The sequence below is a fragment of the Panthera tigris genome, chromosome B2, assembly GCF_018350195.1.
Source record: "Panthera tigris isolate Pti1 chromosome B2, P.tigris_Pti1_mat1.1, whole genome shotgun sequence".
Taxonomy (NCBI): Eukaryota; Metazoa; Chordata; class Mammalia; order Carnivora; family Felidae; genus Panthera; species Panthera tigris.
In genome coordinates this window covers 5,480,817-5,498,302 of record NC_056664.1, presented here as the reverse complement: position 1 = coordinate 5,498,302, position 17,486 = coordinate 5,480,817, and the positions used below count along the sequence as shown (strand labels likewise).

The 17,486-nt window shown below is 46.2% G+C and overlaps 1 protein-coding gene across 1 annotated transcript in view; it reads right to left on the bottom strand.

The window, feature by feature from the left end:
- The window catches only part of DCDC2 (doublecortin domain containing 2), a 163,946-nt gene extending 148,870 nt beyond the window's left edge, over nucleotides 1-15,076 (bottom strand). The window contains exons 1-3 of the mRNA XM_042985606.1: nucleotides 14,922-15,076; nucleotides 13,815-14,206; nucleotides 9,243-9,297 (exon numbers count right to left, since the gene is read on the bottom strand). Coding sequence (XP_042841540.1) covers nucleotides 9,243-9,297; nucleotides 13,815-14,107 — 348 coding nt within the window. The 5' untranslated portion in view covers nucleotides 14,108-14,206; nucleotides 14,922-15,076. The remainder of the gene's footprint in view (nucleotides 1-9,242; nucleotides 9,298-13,814; nucleotides 14,207-14,921) is intronic.
- Nucleotides 15,077-17,486: the final 2,410 nt, after the last annotated feature.

Below are 17,486 nucleotides of genomic sequence, written 5' to 3'. Positions count from 1 at the left end.
TGTATAAAAGGATAAGACTAGCATATTAGCCTGTTACCTACCTACTAGACAGAGACCTTGAAAGTTGTTTTTTCAGTACTGCAATACAGGTAAGCCACGTTACATGTAGGTTCTCACTCGCGTCTCAATCAGCACTGCACTCGAGAAGGCAGGGTGAGGAGGTTCAGTCTGGGGCCAGGGACTTAGCAGAACCAAAAGACCCATGGGTCCAAGCACAAACCCCTAGCTTCACTAGCATGGCATTCTTCCCATTCTATTCCACCAGCAAAAGTCCAAGGATTTATTGCTACTCTATACAACTCTGGATCTTTGAAACAAAGGTTTTACAAATAGCGCATGTAATATGGGAACAGTAAACACAGAAAATTTGTTCTAAATTAAAGCAGAATAAAATTTTAAATTAGACCTACACCGATGAAGCTTCAATATCATAACCAAAAATCAATGTTATGATCACAGATGATGTTACATGCCTGTTTCTTAGTACCGATTCCTCTGGATTTCACTTCTATTATTCTTCTAATGTATCACCCTCTTGGCTTTTCTTTTAGGGACTTAAATAGTATGTAGGAAAAATCTGAAACATCGATCTGTATAGTGAGTGGAAAAAATCTGAAACATCGATCTGGATGGTTGCTGCACTGGTCGAGGATGTTAGGCTACCTTCAGTTCTAAATACAAAAGCCACACTCCAAATCAGGAATATTCTCCAAAACCTTTACTTTCACGATGTTGCTTCCAATTTTGTTGCTTTTTTCAAAAATTCTGACTGGAAGTGCCAGTGCCATCCCAGCACTGCACGCTTATGTACAACGAAGAACTCCCTGAAATGAGAGATCCTGGCACACGGCACCAGCATAGGTCGCTGCCAGTCACTCGCGCAGCTCTCTCCCACATACCGCCTGCTCCGTGGAGGGGGTGTGACAGCCCAAGCACTTGGTCTTCCCAGGCTTCCCAGGAAGCCTCCCACGAAGCCCTGGATTCAAGGGCATTTTGAAACTCAAGTCAACCTCAATCCAGCTCCGCCATCTTGGTTATGCAACTGAAATATGCAAGTGGGAAGAACTGGGTTCATAATTAGAAATGGACAGAAAGGAGACATGACTTTCAATAAGTGGTTAGTAGTCTTCACCAATGTTGTGGTTTGTTGGTTTTTTTTTTAAGTTTTCTTTCAATCAATCTGACCCAAACTCTTCAACCCTCACGTTATAATTTTGGCTCTCCCTTTTTGGTAACCAGCTGTGATGGAGAAGAGCTAGTCACTATATTCTTTGTAGGCACCGAAGCCAATTATTGACTAGGTCTGAGTAAATCGTTTTATCCCCTCGGAGTAACAACCTCTGGTATTGTTTCAATTTTTTTATTCTTTCTGGTGTGGCTTAGCTCTTCAGACTCTTTCTAGAGTCTTCCTACAACATTACCTTGTTGTACTTTATGATTGGCACCTGGCAAACGTCTTTTTATGTCCATATGGCTGGAATCTAGCCCACTGCCTGGCTCTTGATAAATAGTCTTGAGAGAATGTGAAATCGCGCATGAGCAGTAATCAATAAAAGGCTGGGCATGATTCATTTGTCTACCTTGGCTACCTTTGGCTATTTATTTGGTCATCATTTCCTTATGATTCCTGCCTCATGGAAATCATCATGCTTTCATCCTGAATAGTCCCTTTGACCTTTCCAGACAACTCCAAAAGCTCCTCTTGGTAAGTGTACAACTGAAAGCTTGGCACGCTTTGGCAGAACTTGAAAATCTCATCCTGTATGTGTCTGAGTCCCATGCGGTGTAAGAACAAGAAGTTTTTCTCTGTTCAATAGGTTTTGCTGTTTAGTGGGGACTTACATGAAATGTCTTATTGAGAATAGTTTGATACCTCATCCAAATGGTATTTTTAAACATACACACTTGGTTAAGAATTTATTTTATGAGATACTTTTTCTGTTTTCCTCTCAAAAGGTTGATAATTATTTTGTAAATGTTCATTATATTCTTATGCTTGCTTACAATAGCTTATTACTAGAAATTTTAAAATGATACATGTTCTAATTCACATGTCTTATGCTTTCACATTCAATTTCCTAAAATCATGTCTAAATGCCAGCTGAAGAAGGGGTGCCTGGGTAGTCGGTTAAGCGTCGACTCTTAGTTTCAGCTCAGATCATAATCTCAGGGTTCATGGGATGGAGCCCCACGCCGGGCTCTGTGCTGACAGTGAGGAGCCTGCTTGGGGTTCTCTCTCCCCCTCTCTCTGCCCCTCCCCCAACTGCATGAGCATTCTCTCTCTCTTTCTCTCTCTCCCCCTCTCAAAATAAATACATAAACTTAAAAAAAAATTAAATACCAGATAGACAGAATGCAAAATACTTGGAACAAATGTCATGATTCATGCTAATAGACCAACTAACCAACTAATAGACCAACCTTTCAGCTTTTGATCAGAGCTGATTAGGGTTATTAACAGACAGTTTTCATTAGGCCAATATTTTCCAGATTGACATAAACACGTCTCTCTTGTTCAAACACACACAGCTCAATACTGAGAAAAAGGTAACACAAGAAAGTGTGAAAGAAAAATGAAATATAGCCAGTTGTGCTTTAATAGAAAACTGTGTCTTCATAGAGCCTTGGCAAGGTCATAGTCACCATGACCATGATGGGAACCAGCTATCCTTGGAAAAAAATGCCTCTTACTTAGCAGTTGCCTCAGAGAAGTGGGGGAAGGGGGGAAATAAAAGACTGGGGAGGGGCTTCAATTACTGTGGAAAGAACTCACTGAAGTGGGCTTTATCTTCTTTGATTCCTCATTAGATCAGCAAACCTGTCTACCATAATCTGGAAATCTTTCCCCAAGTTAAAGAAATATTTAGGACTTTAACTATTTAGTCATTCCCCCTTTGAACCCAGAATTCCCAGGCTAACGATTAGTGAGTTAAACCACAGAGCCCCATGCCTTCCCCACAGTATGGTTAATAATTACACCCAATTTAATGTCTAGAATCCCATTTCCAACCAAGAGCCTTTAAGTAGCAAATTTCATAGTATGTTTCATTAGAGAGTATGCATTAATGATTAAGCTGAGATATGAAGTTTTAAAGGTTATATTCAAAACCTTAAAGACGTGCACCAGAGTAGCTGACCTGAAGTGCAGACAACCCCCCATTATTGCAAACTTGTCAGAGGAGCTAAAGCTTTGATGTTCCAGAAAACTCTCTCCCTACCTCTCCTCTCCAAGGTGCTCCTGCAAGGGTTCCTCCCCACTAGGAAGACACAAGGTTTACTCAAATTCTGCATAATTGAACAGTCTAAAGATGAGGGACACATACTCAGCAGGATTCAACCTGATGGCTTATCCAACAAGGAGGCTCCCATCTCTCTGGAAAGGCATTCACTGGGATCTTCTCTCAGATTTGAATTTGCAGATTTCTTTTTAAGGCACCACCTCTCAGAACTGCAGATGGCACACTCATTCCTGGATAGATCATATAGAATGAGGCCAGCGTGACCTCTGCCTGTCACTGCACATGTTCTGGCACCTCCACTAGCAGATGAGAAAGAACAGATAAAAAAAGGAGAAAACCAAACCGATCCTTGATTTTTTAAAAAATATAAATGTGAGGGGGGCGCCTGGGTGGCTCAGTTGGTTGAGCGTCCGACTTCAGCCCAGGTCATGATCTCGTGGTCCGTGGGTTCCAGCCCCGCGTCGGGCTCTGTGCTGACAGCTCGGTGCCTGGAGCCTGTTTCAGATTCTGTGCCTCCCTCTCTCTCTGACCCTCCCCTGTTCATGCTCTGTCTCTGTCTCAAAAATAAATAAACATAAAATTAAAAAAATATATATATATAAATGTAAGGGGGTAAAAATGATCTTTTCTGAGGACTCTGAGAACACACATGAGCAGTATTCAAGAAAATAAAATAAAGCTCCAAGTTCTTCTGTATTAGACATCGATAGAAACTTTCACTGGGGGTTGAGAAGAGCCCACAGAGGGAGACTCCCACAGAGGAAGCCAACAAGGAAGGTCAAAGACCAGAGCCTGAACTGGAACATGAAACCAAGGTACCTTTAAGAATGAGGAAGTTTGGGGGTGCCTGGGTGGTTCAGTCGGTTACCACTGGGTGGTTCGGTTCGGCTCAAGTCACGATCTCACGGGTAGTGGGTTCGAGCCCTGTGTCTAGCTTTGTGCTGACCGCTCAGAGCCTGGAGCCTGCTTCCTTCAGATTCTGTGTCTCCCTCTCTCTCTGCCCCTCCCCCACTCATGCTCTTTCTCTGTCTCTCAAAAATAAAACGTTCAAAAATTTAAAAAAAAAAAAAAAGGACAAGGAAGTCTGATATTCAGTGCAAAAACTGTTTAGCCCTCCAAACAAGCCCCCCCCCCCCCCCACTTAGGAAATGTACAAGTTCTTCAACAAAGATCAGTCTACGGAGTTAAGGTCAACCACAGCAAGCAAGAGAAGCTAAAGAGCGTCCAGTCCATGAGGACAGGGGCCCTGCGGCTTGGCTCATGGGTCAGGGGCACACCGCCTGGCACACAGCGGGCACACAATCAACCCTGGCTACTTGAATAACGTTCATTTACTATGGCTCCAAATTACTCTCCAGAGACAATAAATGTGTCTTACGACACAAACAAAGGTTTACCTGCAACTAACTTTATCCCTGAAACAAAATCGAAATAGACGGTGGCCGGGAAGACCTCTTAGTCATTAGCAACATCCCACTCACGTGCGACGTGAGGCACGCAGGAGGCACGCAGGAGGCACGCAGGAGGCACGCAGGAGGCACGCAGGAGGCACGCAGGAGGCACGCAGGAGGCACGCAGGAGGCACGCAGGAGGCAAGAGACACCTCCCTTAACTGTTGATAAGGAGTATGCGGGACTGTAGGGAATTACAACCATTACCAGCCCATTTCTGCCGGGTTCGGCGCAGAACCCGCAGACCTCCCGGAGACTCACAACCGAAGGTGCAGCTCTGACACACACACACGCACGCACACGCACGCACGCGCGCGCTGCCGAGCCTAAGCAGCTAGAACAGGAACCCACTTGCGGTCCCACGAAACCGCATTCATTGACTTGGTGCAGCAAGGGGCGGCCCTTGGAGAAAGCGCAGGGAGGCTGAGACGGGGGGGGAGGGGGAGCATCTTAGGTAAGGTTTGGGTCCTCCGAGGAGGAGTCCGAGGAGGTGTCTCAGGGAAGCAGATTCAGTTCTGGATGGATCGCGGTCTGGAGGTGAGATGAGGAGAAGCGGAGAATAACGCGGGGGTGGTGATGAGGCGAAGGCGGTTCAGCGATTCGAGATCCCCAGGAAAATACGGGCACCGCAAAGCAGGTCTGGAAGGTCAGCAGTAAAAGGGCGGGAATCACTGAAAGAGGGGTCCTTTTGGCATCTTACGGCTGGCGCACAGCACAACTGTGGGAGAAGCCACATCGTGCGCTCACTTTGCGGCCGGCTTGCCGTGGGTCCGCTCTCTTCTATCCCCGGTTGACTTCCACTCGTTCAGTGGGAGACACGCTGTGCCTCTTACACGGACGGGAGCATTAAATAATCTCCCTTAATCAAGTTGTAGGAAGAGACGTTCTCAAAACCTTAAGAGAAGCAGGTGGAAAAGAAACGACCCTGACCCATAACCCTAAACCTAGCACCTGCAACTCGACAGTCCTCCCAGCAAACCTCTAGCCCAGCACCCGGGCCCTGGGTAACAATGGTGGGTTTGCTCCCCAGTCCTCTCCCCTGGACCCCAAATCCCCCAAAAGAAAGAGCAGGGAAGTCTTCACTTCTGCCTGGACACCCCCCCCCCCAACCGGCCCCCAGCATAGCACCTGAGTTCTGTAGCCATTTGTCTGCTAGTCCCCTCCTATATAACGTACACCAAGGCCTCCCACACAGTAACACAGAGTGACATTAAGAATGTCACAATCTAAAGGATGCCACTACATGGGTGAAATACAGCACAGGACGACTGGAAAGATCTACAACACTACGTCAAAGAAGGAAGCTTCCACTTGAAGGGCTCACGAATGGCTTTGTCACAACAGGATGGAGTCAAAAGCACTTAAACAGCTCAACACACGACACGAACAGGACTGAATCCCTAACAAATGAAATCCCTTATCAGGTGGTACTAGAGATGTTTCTATATCCATCTTTTCGGTAAGACTGTTATTCCTCAGGGTGAGGGGTTACCCAGGTCTTCTTGAGTTTTGCACCCCACCCCACCCCCCAGCGCTCTGCCCACCATGCTGCTCGGTATCGGCATCCAGTCCCGTGAAAGCAAAGCAGTTATTGGAAAAGTAAGAAAAAGCTCATTCGGGTGAAGCAAAAAGGCAAGAGCACAGTGCAGGCTGGTAAGGAAGAGACAAAAGGTGTCCCAGATGCAGACCAGAGGCTTCTAGCACTGGAGGACAGAGGACTCCTCTGCTTAGGTGACAGAGGAAAGAGAGACACTGGTGAGTTGACTTGGAACATGGACACATCACAAGAGATCTGCACCTGGGCTGAGAGGAGGGGAGAAGGAAGCAAGGAGAAGATGGGGAATGTAAATAAGAGATATGCTACCAAGGTCCTCAGTGGCTGAGGACTGGGGGCAAGAGTACAAGCAGAGTCCAGGAGCTTTCGTTACCCGGATATTGGTAAAAACAAGACCTGCATGTAGGGAGGCATTAGAAGTCTGTTCTGAGCCCACAGTGCTATCTCACCTTGGAGCAGGTGCAAACCACCACACAGCCACCTTGTCATTTTCTAATTCCTATCTCCTTTTTCTTTTTCCCCTTTCTTCCTGTTTCACCCCCACTTCCTCCTGCTGCCCTAAGTGTTGGCCGAATAAGACCATGGACTTCTTCGGGGTTAGCAGAAGAGGTCCATTAGAGGTCTGCCTCTCTCCGTCCCAGTGATATGACCACCAAGAACAGGCCTGGCTGTCCTGTCAGTGTCTCTTCAAAGATGAGCCTCGTGGAACAGAAAAGCAATGACAGAAACCACAAAAGGACTTCCAATGTCAAAGTGACCTGTACCTTCTTGTTACTGTGACCTGCGGTCGGCAAGTGGATACCATGGTGTCTGAATTCTGAACTGTCTAAAGAGCACCCAGGTCATATCATGGACGTGGGTGAGGACGCTCTGGGAGAAGGGAAGGAGTGCCACTAACTACCAGCGCCCGCTGCCTGGGCTTCCTGCCACGTGTGCAAATGGGACCACGGTGGCTAGGACACAGTGCTACACATCCAACTGAACTACAAGGGTCTTCCTAGAGTACCACGTACCGGGAATTCCTAGAACCAAGGTTTTAAGCAATTGTGATAACTGAATCATGTGCATTAGTGTCATGGCCTTTATTACATACCCAGCCCAGACAACTCTAACAGTATGACATGACCTCAGACTTGAGGGAAATGCCCCCAATTCCAATAAGCAATTTGACTCACCCTTCATACTGGGACATCTTTGAATGAGCATTGAAACGTCTCCCCTTTGAAACTGTTCTCTACCCTCCGGTACTAGGTATTCATATTCTGGACCGACTTCAAGGATTCTGTGAACTCCTCCCTGTGGTTGGGAATAAGATAGGCTATCTTCCTCCAAAGAACAGGGGTCACCAATAGACTTTAACATAGTGGGCAAGCTTTTCTCCAAAGACACGAATGTTGAATGGAATCACCCCCTTAGAGTAAGAAAACAGCATCTACAATTTTTGTGAAAGGCCAGTGTCTATCAAGTCTGTTGTCAAATTCTGAACATAGATCATCCTCTAACTTTCCAACTTGTTGAATTCTAAAAGTTTGACTGTATATTGGCTGTGGAAAAGAGAGAGGTACTTCCCCACAGTAAGAACTACACACGTAATAGTTAGGCTCTCAGAACAACTCACAAGAGCTTGCGTGTTACCTCAAAACAACAGTAAGAACACTGTAAAACCAACTGTTGAAGCGATACCTTTACAGGAAAGTACATTCACGGTTCCCTTTTGGGGGGGGGGGCCAAGAACAGAAAACTCTCCCTTTCTGGCAATGAAAGCAGGGACTCCCCTTGCTCAAAGCAGGCGTTGAGGGTGGTCATGGTGTGGACTTTGGGGAGGAAGGTCTCTGTGTTGAAGATGAGGCTGGGAATGCACAATACAGTGGATGAAGACATACTCATCCAGACCAGGAAGGTGGGCGGGGGAGGACAGAAGTGGGGCAGAGGGCCCAGGGGAACAAGTGGAAGGGGAGGACTTGGGTAGTCCACGAGCACAGACACGCTGTTTCTCGCCACCTCTCCCAACTCCTCTGCAAACCCAAATTTCTGCTCCTTCTTCCTCTTTATCCCCTCTGGAAGTCTTTGTGGGTTATTAGCACAGCACGGTCCATGCAGCAAGAAGAAAGAAGCGGAAGGAGTCACCAGTTAGAAACAGAATGAAAGAGATACAGTCTCCTGGCTGAAGGGAAGGGGCGAGTTTCCTCACAGGGAAGATGTGCATTGCTAGATCAGAGTCTGGTCTGTGTGGCTGGGGCACAGACCTTGCTAAAGAGAAAACAGCAGCCACTGCTCCGAAGTGCAAGAACAATTAGAAGTTAATGAGAATCCTGGTGAATGCTTCCCTTATTAAGGACAATCGTTTTTTAAAAAGTATATTAGAGGGGCGCCTGGGTGGCGCAGTCAGTTAAGCGTCCGACTTCAGCCAGGTCACGATCTCGCGGTCCGTGAGTTCGAGCCCCGCGTCAGGCTCTGGGCTGATGGCTCGGAGCCTGGAGCCTGTTTCTGATTCTGTGTCTCCCTCTCTCTCTGCCCCTCCCCCGTTCATGCTCTGTCTCTCTCTGTCCCAAAAATAAATAAAAAACGTTGAAAAAAATTTTTTTTTTAAAAAAGTATATTAGAAAGATTCATTGCACACCTGTTGCACTTTGCCAGGCACAACGTCTTCATCAGAGACCCAGAATCCAGAGCAAATAGATGCTCGTTTTTAAAGAATTCACACATCTCACATTCTAGCCCAGAAATTCAGCCTCGGTCACCAATTTCAAGCAAGGCAGCCTACTTTGAACGGTCGTGGATCCTTCAAACAAAATTACACCCAGAACCAATTCACTAATGCACTTTGTATTTGCTACAGATACTAAACTCTAGCGGTCATTCATTAGCTAGAACATAAGCAAAACCTGAAAAATTTATACCTTTGTCTATAAACGATTAGAATGTCATCTAAATTCTAAGACCCAGAAATATGGCACCTGTTATTAACTTGAACCTTCAAAATGTGATTTAGGTTACCTCTGTGTTAACAACTTCCATAGGTCTTTTCTTGGTTTCTCCTATGTCCAAGTAACTGGGGGAGAAAAAGAAAAACAATAAGGGTTTCTTTTATTGCTTTTGAGTCAGTTATATAATTTTCTTACTAAAAATTATTAAAAAGCAAAGCAAGCCATAGGAAATACTTATGCCTAAAGCAAAAAGTCAGTGGCTACTAATTAAAAGCAATTGTGGTGGTAGGAACTGCTTTCAGTATCAACAACCAGAGCGGATATATGTCCTCTGGTCTCAACTTCAATGAAACTGAAGGCTTGGAAATACATACTTCTTAGGGGGAACATTTTCCCCCAACAATATTTGGCCTCTGACTATATATGTAGTGTTTCTAATTCTTATGTCAATTTTGACATAAAGAGTGGTCTGCCTGTGATGGTGCTTAATGGTTCCATTAAACACAGCCTTTAGGTCAAAACAAAGAAAGTACTGCTATAGCACGGCATTAGACCATCTGTGAAAGCCTGGGGAATCTTCTCCCCTTTGAAAGCACCTTCATGATACAGAAATGCTCAGCCATGTGGGATGGTTTAGGCATTGGTTAGGCTAAAATGCACATCGCTGGACTAGTTAACCTCTGGAGACCCCTATTACTCCATTGCTACTTGCTATAGATATTAACTAGTGATCATTCTACACACTGTATACTTTGGTCAATGTCAAGCCCTAAGTCCACCACTGTGATCTGGTCCCCACTGTGATTCATACAGAGCAGGTGCTAAATAAATGTTTCAGTATAAAAAAGTATAAATCTAGCATTTAATTTATAACCATAAATACAAAGACAGATACCTCAATTACTGTAATCGCTGAGTTGCAAAAAAAAAAGTTTATATTAGGATTAATTATAGCTATGTTTTATTATTTTGCTTCCATTTTGGGATAGGATGCTTCAGTTAATCAATACCACTGGAAATTACATTTTTCTTACATGAATAGTGTTTACATAGGACAGTGCAGAACTCCCTTTGCTTAGCAATAAAATGGCTCTTTTGCAAATAGGCAGGGAGGGACTGCTTTCTGACATAATAGCAAAACATGTTAACTGTCATGTGAAGAAAAGCGATCCTGGATCCACAAGATTAACGAAGCAGAGTCAACTTCCAAAAACGCATAGGAAAACTTTGGGGAAAATAACTACCTTTACAATCCTGTGCTATACAATAAAAGTTTAATAACTACCTCGAGTTTAATTATGGTTTCAACAATATTAGGAAAAATCTGAGTAAAAGAAATTCAAGAAGGAAGATGATCACTTTCATTTGAGTACTATTTTTCCACCAATGCTAAATTCTCCAACATCATTTAGGGTCTAAATGACACAAATTACCCTCAATATCTTCTGGCCTGTCTTTTGCTCTGCCAGTTGCCCCAACCATTAGGTAAACTTGCAACTGCTAAGCTTCAAATATATTCATTACTTAAATCTTCTTGGCTTCTAATCATGATAACCATAGATACTACTCCTTTAACTGAAATGAATCCACTATTCATCCGTCAGCATGGAAAACTAGCAACGGAACCTGTCATGACAAACTCAGTGTTTTTGTATGTCAACTAAAAGCAAAAACAACCATGCAGATCTCTTACCTATACATAATGACTCTGAAGTGACCTTTCTATTTGGTTTGGAACTGGACCTCTTTTTATCTTTTGAGTGGGCAGGGCCAAGTAAACCAAAAACACAGGGAGTTACAAAAGTGAGTCTGCAACTTTGAGCTGTTAATAGATTCTGAAATATACTTCCATTCCCATGACATTGCTTTTTACAGGAATTATTTAATAAAAGAAAAATCAACAAAGTACGTGATGGAAGGAACTGGACGTACAGATGGTTTGCATTTTCTATGACATTTTGGTGTTCACAAAGCACACTGACGTCCACACTATTCGCTTTTCTAACAACCCTGGGAGGTAGGAACGGTTTACGCTCCTCCTCCGCATCAGGAAGAGGCACCAGCTGAGTCCCGTGGCTCAAGGATACACAGCTAACGATCAGCTCAGTCTCAGGTCTGATTTTGAGACTCAAGATCTAAGTGTCTTGCGCATCGTTTCACTTAGTTCTTTTCTATGAAGTTAGACAAAGGGTGCTAAAGGAGTAAAGGAGCTTTCCAAGAAGGGAAAACGAAATCCAAATGTATCCCTCACCTCGCATAAAAGGAATGTCCAGCAGAAGAAAAGGCAGAACATTCAGAACTCAGTTTAAGCAAATTTAGGAAAAGAAAAATGGTATCTGACGACACTAGTGATATTTGGGAAAATATTTCTATACAGTTAAAACCAGAATTCACAAGCACACACTTTACGCTGAAGATAGTTTTTGCTATCCTGAGGCCCAAGCTCAATTTCAATTAAAATATATTAAAAGCTATGAAATATAAAGTTTCCACACAATCCAGGAATCCCACTCCTAGGTATATAAACAAGAAAAGTGGAAACTTGCACACGATTGTTTCTGGCAGCATCATTTCATAATAGCCCAAATATCTATCACCTGATTAATGGAGAAACAAAATGTGGCACAGCATACCATGGAATATTCTTCAACAATAAAAAGAATGAAGTTCTGATACCCACTACAATATGCATGAGTCTGGGAAACATTCAGGCCAAGTGAAAGAAGCCAGGAACACAAAGGGCCACATATTGTGTGATTCCATTGATATGAAATATCCAGAACAGACAAATCCATAGAGGGCAGAGCATAGATTAGCAGATGCCAGACGGATGGGGTTTTGGGCTGATGGTGGGGGGGGGGGGGGTCAGAACTGACGGCCAAGAAAGAATTCTTGAAGATGTCTTTGGTGCAAAAAGGTGATTTTATTAAAGCACAGGGACAGGACCCGTGGGCAGGAAGGGCTGCACTGGGGTTGTGACGGGTAACCGATTATTATATGCCCTCAGGTTGGGAGGGGGTTAGGGATAGAGTAAGTCTCTAAGATATTTTGGACGCAAGGTTTCCAGAACTTTGAGGGTCTAGCTGTTGTTAGGAAAATGCCACTTACTACTGTTTAGTAAAACCTCAAGTCATGAGGCCCTTCAGATGTATATGAGGGTCCATAAGCTTGAAGTATGATTGTCAGCATATATTTTATGGCAGAGTTGAGATAAAGGACGTTTCCAAAGGAATTTTATATGTTAAAGTAGACTTACAGGATCCTGGGGGGTTGGGGGGCGGGGGTCAGGATACTGTTAAGCCAAGATTCCCTATTGCCCCCAGCAAAGTGTCATCATCCAGGCAGATGAGCTCCTAGAAGGAGGTTACTCTGTTAGTTTCAAGGACTTGTCAATGGGCTGTAGGCAGTAAGGGAATTTAATTTCTCATTTGCCTTAGTTTCCTCCACCACCAAGGCAAACACTTAAACCCCTTTCCTTTGTTCTTGAGTAGCCAGGAGTGTCTGAGGAATATCACACATACTCCACCTGGGGGTGGGGGAGGAAGGGGCAGGACTGTCAGTCTGTCCTTTGCCCTCAGCTTGCCCGAAGTTCCCTCATCAAGAGGATGGGGAGAAAGGGAAATTGGGATGGGGTTTCATTTTGGACTGATGGAAATGTTTTAATATTAGCCTGTAGTGATATTGCAAAACTCCATGAACCTAACAGAAACGATTAAAATAGGTGAACTTTATGCTATGTGAAATATATTTCAATTAACACAGTAAAAACAAAACAAAACAAAAAACTATGCACTATTAAAAATCTACCTGCCCTGCAATACCCACCTCCGCCAGGAATAATCTCCCTCAACTGTGAACTTCCACAGGACTTTATTTTTTTTCTAAGCGCAGTTACTCCTGTGTGCATGTAGTCTCTCCCCTGTTAGATCGTAAACTCTTAAAGGCAAGCAGTCACATCTTATCATCCTTCTCTTCACAGACCTAAGCAGTTTGCTCACTCACTGAACACCTACTATGAGCGACCTCTCTGCCGGGACCTGGGAATAAGCACCAACAGTGACCCCCGTGCTTGAAGGTCTTAGCCCTCAAGTACCTAGAGACAGACCTGTAGACAAACACAGTAAGCCAATAAGCTTTTCCAAACATAAGGCTAATAGCATAAACGTGCAGGCTGTGCGGGCTGGAGAGGGTCACAACCGTGGGGGCGTGGTCAGCTCTACTCGGAATGCAAGTCTGGAAGAATTTAAACAGTAGGGGGGTGAAATGCAGAAAACAATTTTCTCCTCTGGTGGCACAATATCCAATACTTCTCAATAATCTTTAAGAAATCTTTAAACTCAAAAAGACAGGTTCCAAGAAAAAGGAAAAAAGAGGAAAGGATAAACAACGGAAAGTGCTAAATGACCAGTCTGGTCACTGAATACTTTTCGAAGATTCCTGTTCCTCCTGCTACCCAAGTGAAATTCCTTCTCCGGTCACACTTTCAACCCCCCCCACCCCACCTGCAGCAGGGGCTCCGCGCACTCACAGCCCCTGGACACGCCGAGGGTGGGCGAGGCGGGGCTCACTGCTTCCCCCAAGCCAACCCCACACTTTCATGCAACGGACAGTGGTGGGCGGCGGTGGGGACAGACAGACTCACTTGAGTTTCTTGAAGGCTTCCTGGCCTCCGGCCACGTAGTTGCCCCCGCTCTGGATCTGGTCTAGCTTCCGGATGCGGTGCCCGGTGCGCGGGGTGTAGATGTTCCTGACGGCTCCAAAGGGCGCCTGAACGCCGCCCGTCACCTCCTTCAGAAAGACGTCGAAGCTGGACACCTTCTTCTCATGGATGACGACGCGGCGGCCGGCGAAGAAGGGGTCCCCGTTGCGGTACACCAGCACGCTCTTCACGACCGGCTGGGACAGGTGACTGGACCTGGCGCCGGTGCCGCTCATCTTCCCCGCGGGACGCCGCCCGGCTGGCTCCTCCCGGGAGGCGCCTCTGCTGCCCGGCGGCCTCACAGCACGCACCCCGTGGGGGTCGCTTCCTGAAACCTACGCGAAACAGACAAGCCCGCGGTTTAAAAAAAAAAAAAAAAAAAAAAAAGGGAGCAGCTGCAGGGCGCCTGGCGTGCACCCAGCCGAGACCCTGCGGGCTGCGGACTCGCGGGCCACGTCCAGGTATTTCACCAAAGTCTGGACAGCCAATCAGCGCTCGCCGTGCACGCACCACACCTGCTTCGCAGGCCACCGGCCGAGCCCAGGTGCAGCCGCCGCCGGACAGGAGCGCGCGAGGGGCTTTACGCAGGCAAGCGGAGGGGGCGCCGGACCGAGAGGTGGGCACGCGCGCTCACACGCACACACGGATTAGAAAGATGCCCAAGCTCCATTTCTAGTATCATATTCGTGTTACTCTTTCCAAAAGGCTTTTCTCTCCTTGCTTCCTCATTTCTGTCTCCTGCTTGCTCCCCCAAGTGAAAGCAATTAAGTTCTGCCTGGAATTGCCCAGATTTTTATTTGCTGAAAAGTAATAGCCTAACGTGCACTGAGAGACAGAGAGAGAGACAGAGACAGAGACAGAGAGAGGGAAAACTTGAGGGCTATGGGGGAGGCTCGAGCTTCCGGGACCCCTCGCCCCCTCCCGCGACCCTCCGCGCCGCCGCCGGCCAAGGTCCCGTGGGCACCGTTTGAACACTGCGGGCAGCGGCGCGCAACCGAGTCCCAGGACGGGAGGCGGTGGGTGGGGTGGGGCCGCCCGCCGCTGGGGTACCTGGCGACACTGGAGGGCCGGCTGGGGGAGGGGCGGCTCGGGCGGGCCCGGAGGGGGCGCGGCGCGGCGGCTCCGCCGGCACAGCGCTCAACCCCGCGGTGGCGCGGCGCTCCCGCTGTTCCTCCGCTGCCGTCGTCTCAGCGGGCCTCCCTCGCCCCGGGCGGGGGATGGACTTGTTACTTCTCGCCGTTTCCATAGCAACTGCAGCCACGCGCGGAGCCGAGTCCGCGAACGAGTCCGTGCGCGCGCCCGAGCCCCTTGGGCTTTGCCCGCAGGCTCCGGGGAGAGAGTGGAGAAGTGAGGGTTGGGGGCGGGGGTGGAGGGAAAGTCTGGGTTATCGGGCGGTCATTCCCCGAATGGACGCCTACTGTGTGCCAGGCGCTATGCTGGAAGCTGGCGATACGGCGGTAAAGAGGACAACCTGAGATGTTTTGCGCGCCTACCACCGCCTAACTTTAGAAGGCTAAATGGCCGAACAGCTGTGTGTGCCCCAGACCCCACATCCTTGCATCAGTGCCTGGGTGCGACAGGGCAGGGGAGCTTTAAGAATTCTAGGAAAGAGGTGTTGTCCAGTGCACTCTGGCACATATGTCTTGTGGGACCAAGAAAATTCTCTTTAAAGAGTTGAACCCTTTCAGCTCATTCCTGCCAGGATTCCCTTTATTCCTCCTGAGACCTTGCTGCTACCTGTCATGTGCAAATTTCATCACCCGCTGTTCCTCTTGCATCAAATATGAGTAAAAGTAATACTGATAATAACTACCATTAATTGAATGTTTTTGCATGTAGCAGGCATTGTGTTAGGGACTTTAAGGAAACTGCCTGATGTTCACAATAGCCTTCAGAGGTAAGTATGATTCTTTCCTCAGATGAGGAAACGGAGAGGTACAGAGGCCAAAGAAGCTTACCTCAGGTCACACACAAAAATTCAAACCTGGTTCTCTGGGATTCCAGAACTACTTTGACCACCGTGTCATAGTAATCTAAAAAGTGAACGTGTAAAACATTGCAGTCCGGGGAGCAGAAACATTTTTATTAAAGTTTCCTAATACATTAATTCCTTGGAAGTGAACAGGTTTTTTTCTTTTTACATTTTTTTTTTTTTTTAATTTTTAGGAAGAAAGAGAGTGTGAGCAGGGGAGAGGCAGAGGGTGAGAGAGAGAATCCCAAACAGGCTCCGTGCTCAGCGAGGAGATTGTTGGGGGACTGGATCCCATGACCCTGGGATCATGACCTGAGCCAAAATCAAGAATCAGAGGTTCAACCAACTGAGCCACCCAGGCGTCCTGAAACTTAACAGTTTTCAAAAGAAGACCAAAGACAAGGGAATAATGCAGAGAAAAAAAAGAGAAAGGAATTCTGTAAACCAGTTATAAACAATGTACAGGTTGCAGGAATGAGCAGGGAAAATATCTGTGCAAATATGCTACCAAGCGAGAAGACAGAATACCTGTTTTGAGGGATGGAAGGCAGTAAACTGAGCAACCCTTGGACCACTTAGTATCTAATTACTGGCTATTGGGGAGGGGAAGGCCTTGACTCATAGCTTTTGCCAATTTTTGTGGTTAAAATACTGCAAATGTGGCTGGTTTCCAGCTACCAATTTGTGGTCACTGAAGGCAAGAGATGCACGGTTGCATGCCATTATTTGGTATTTCTACCATATCATTACACTAGACATGGAACTTCATAGATAATAGTAAAATCTAGGTGGTGATGAATTTTGAGCATCTATTACCTTTGTTTTTAATATAACTTATTTAACTGTACATTTCTACAATTTAATTTTTTTAGTGGCTATGTTTGAGATTTTTGAAAATTTAACAACTGCCTCTCACAAGGCAGTGGAAGGCAGCTCTCAGCAGCCGTGTCCCTGAACAGCTACCCCACGCTATCAAAAGGCAGTCTAGACTCAACACGTTGACATGATCGCATGTTTTCACCAACACCACCTCTTTTCCTATATTCTCTGTCTCCATAAATGGACCCTCATCTACCCATCTGAACATGCACATTTCTCTTCCTCACAGAACACATTTAACTGCAGAGACACAACAACATAGCCACCTATTCAGTCTCTCTGCTCCTTCTGTTTGTTGAATTCGTTTGGGAGCTGTCCTCTCTTATGCAGAAACCCAAAACTGAGCCAAGGGAGGATTTCAGAAGCCACAAAGGTTACAGAAACCCTGATCATGAAGGGCTGAGGTGGAATGGGAAGCCACCTCAGGTGGATGCTGGGGAATGTTCGAGCGGTCACACACAGGAGAGTTTTGTAGAAACAAAACTATGCTTCTTCCTAAGTGTGAGATATAGGGAGTGAGAGATGGCAAGAGATTCTCAAAGAAGTTTTACTGTGCATCAAAAATATTGCCATACACTTAGATACCACCTCACGCCAGTCAGAGTGGCCAAAATGAAGAAATCAGGAGACTATAGATGCTGGAGAGGATGTGGAGAAACAGGAACCCTCTTGCACTGTTGGTGGGAATGCAAATTGGTGCAGCCGCTCTGGAAAGCAGTGTGGAGGTTCCTCAGAAAATTAAAAATAGACCTACCCTATGACCC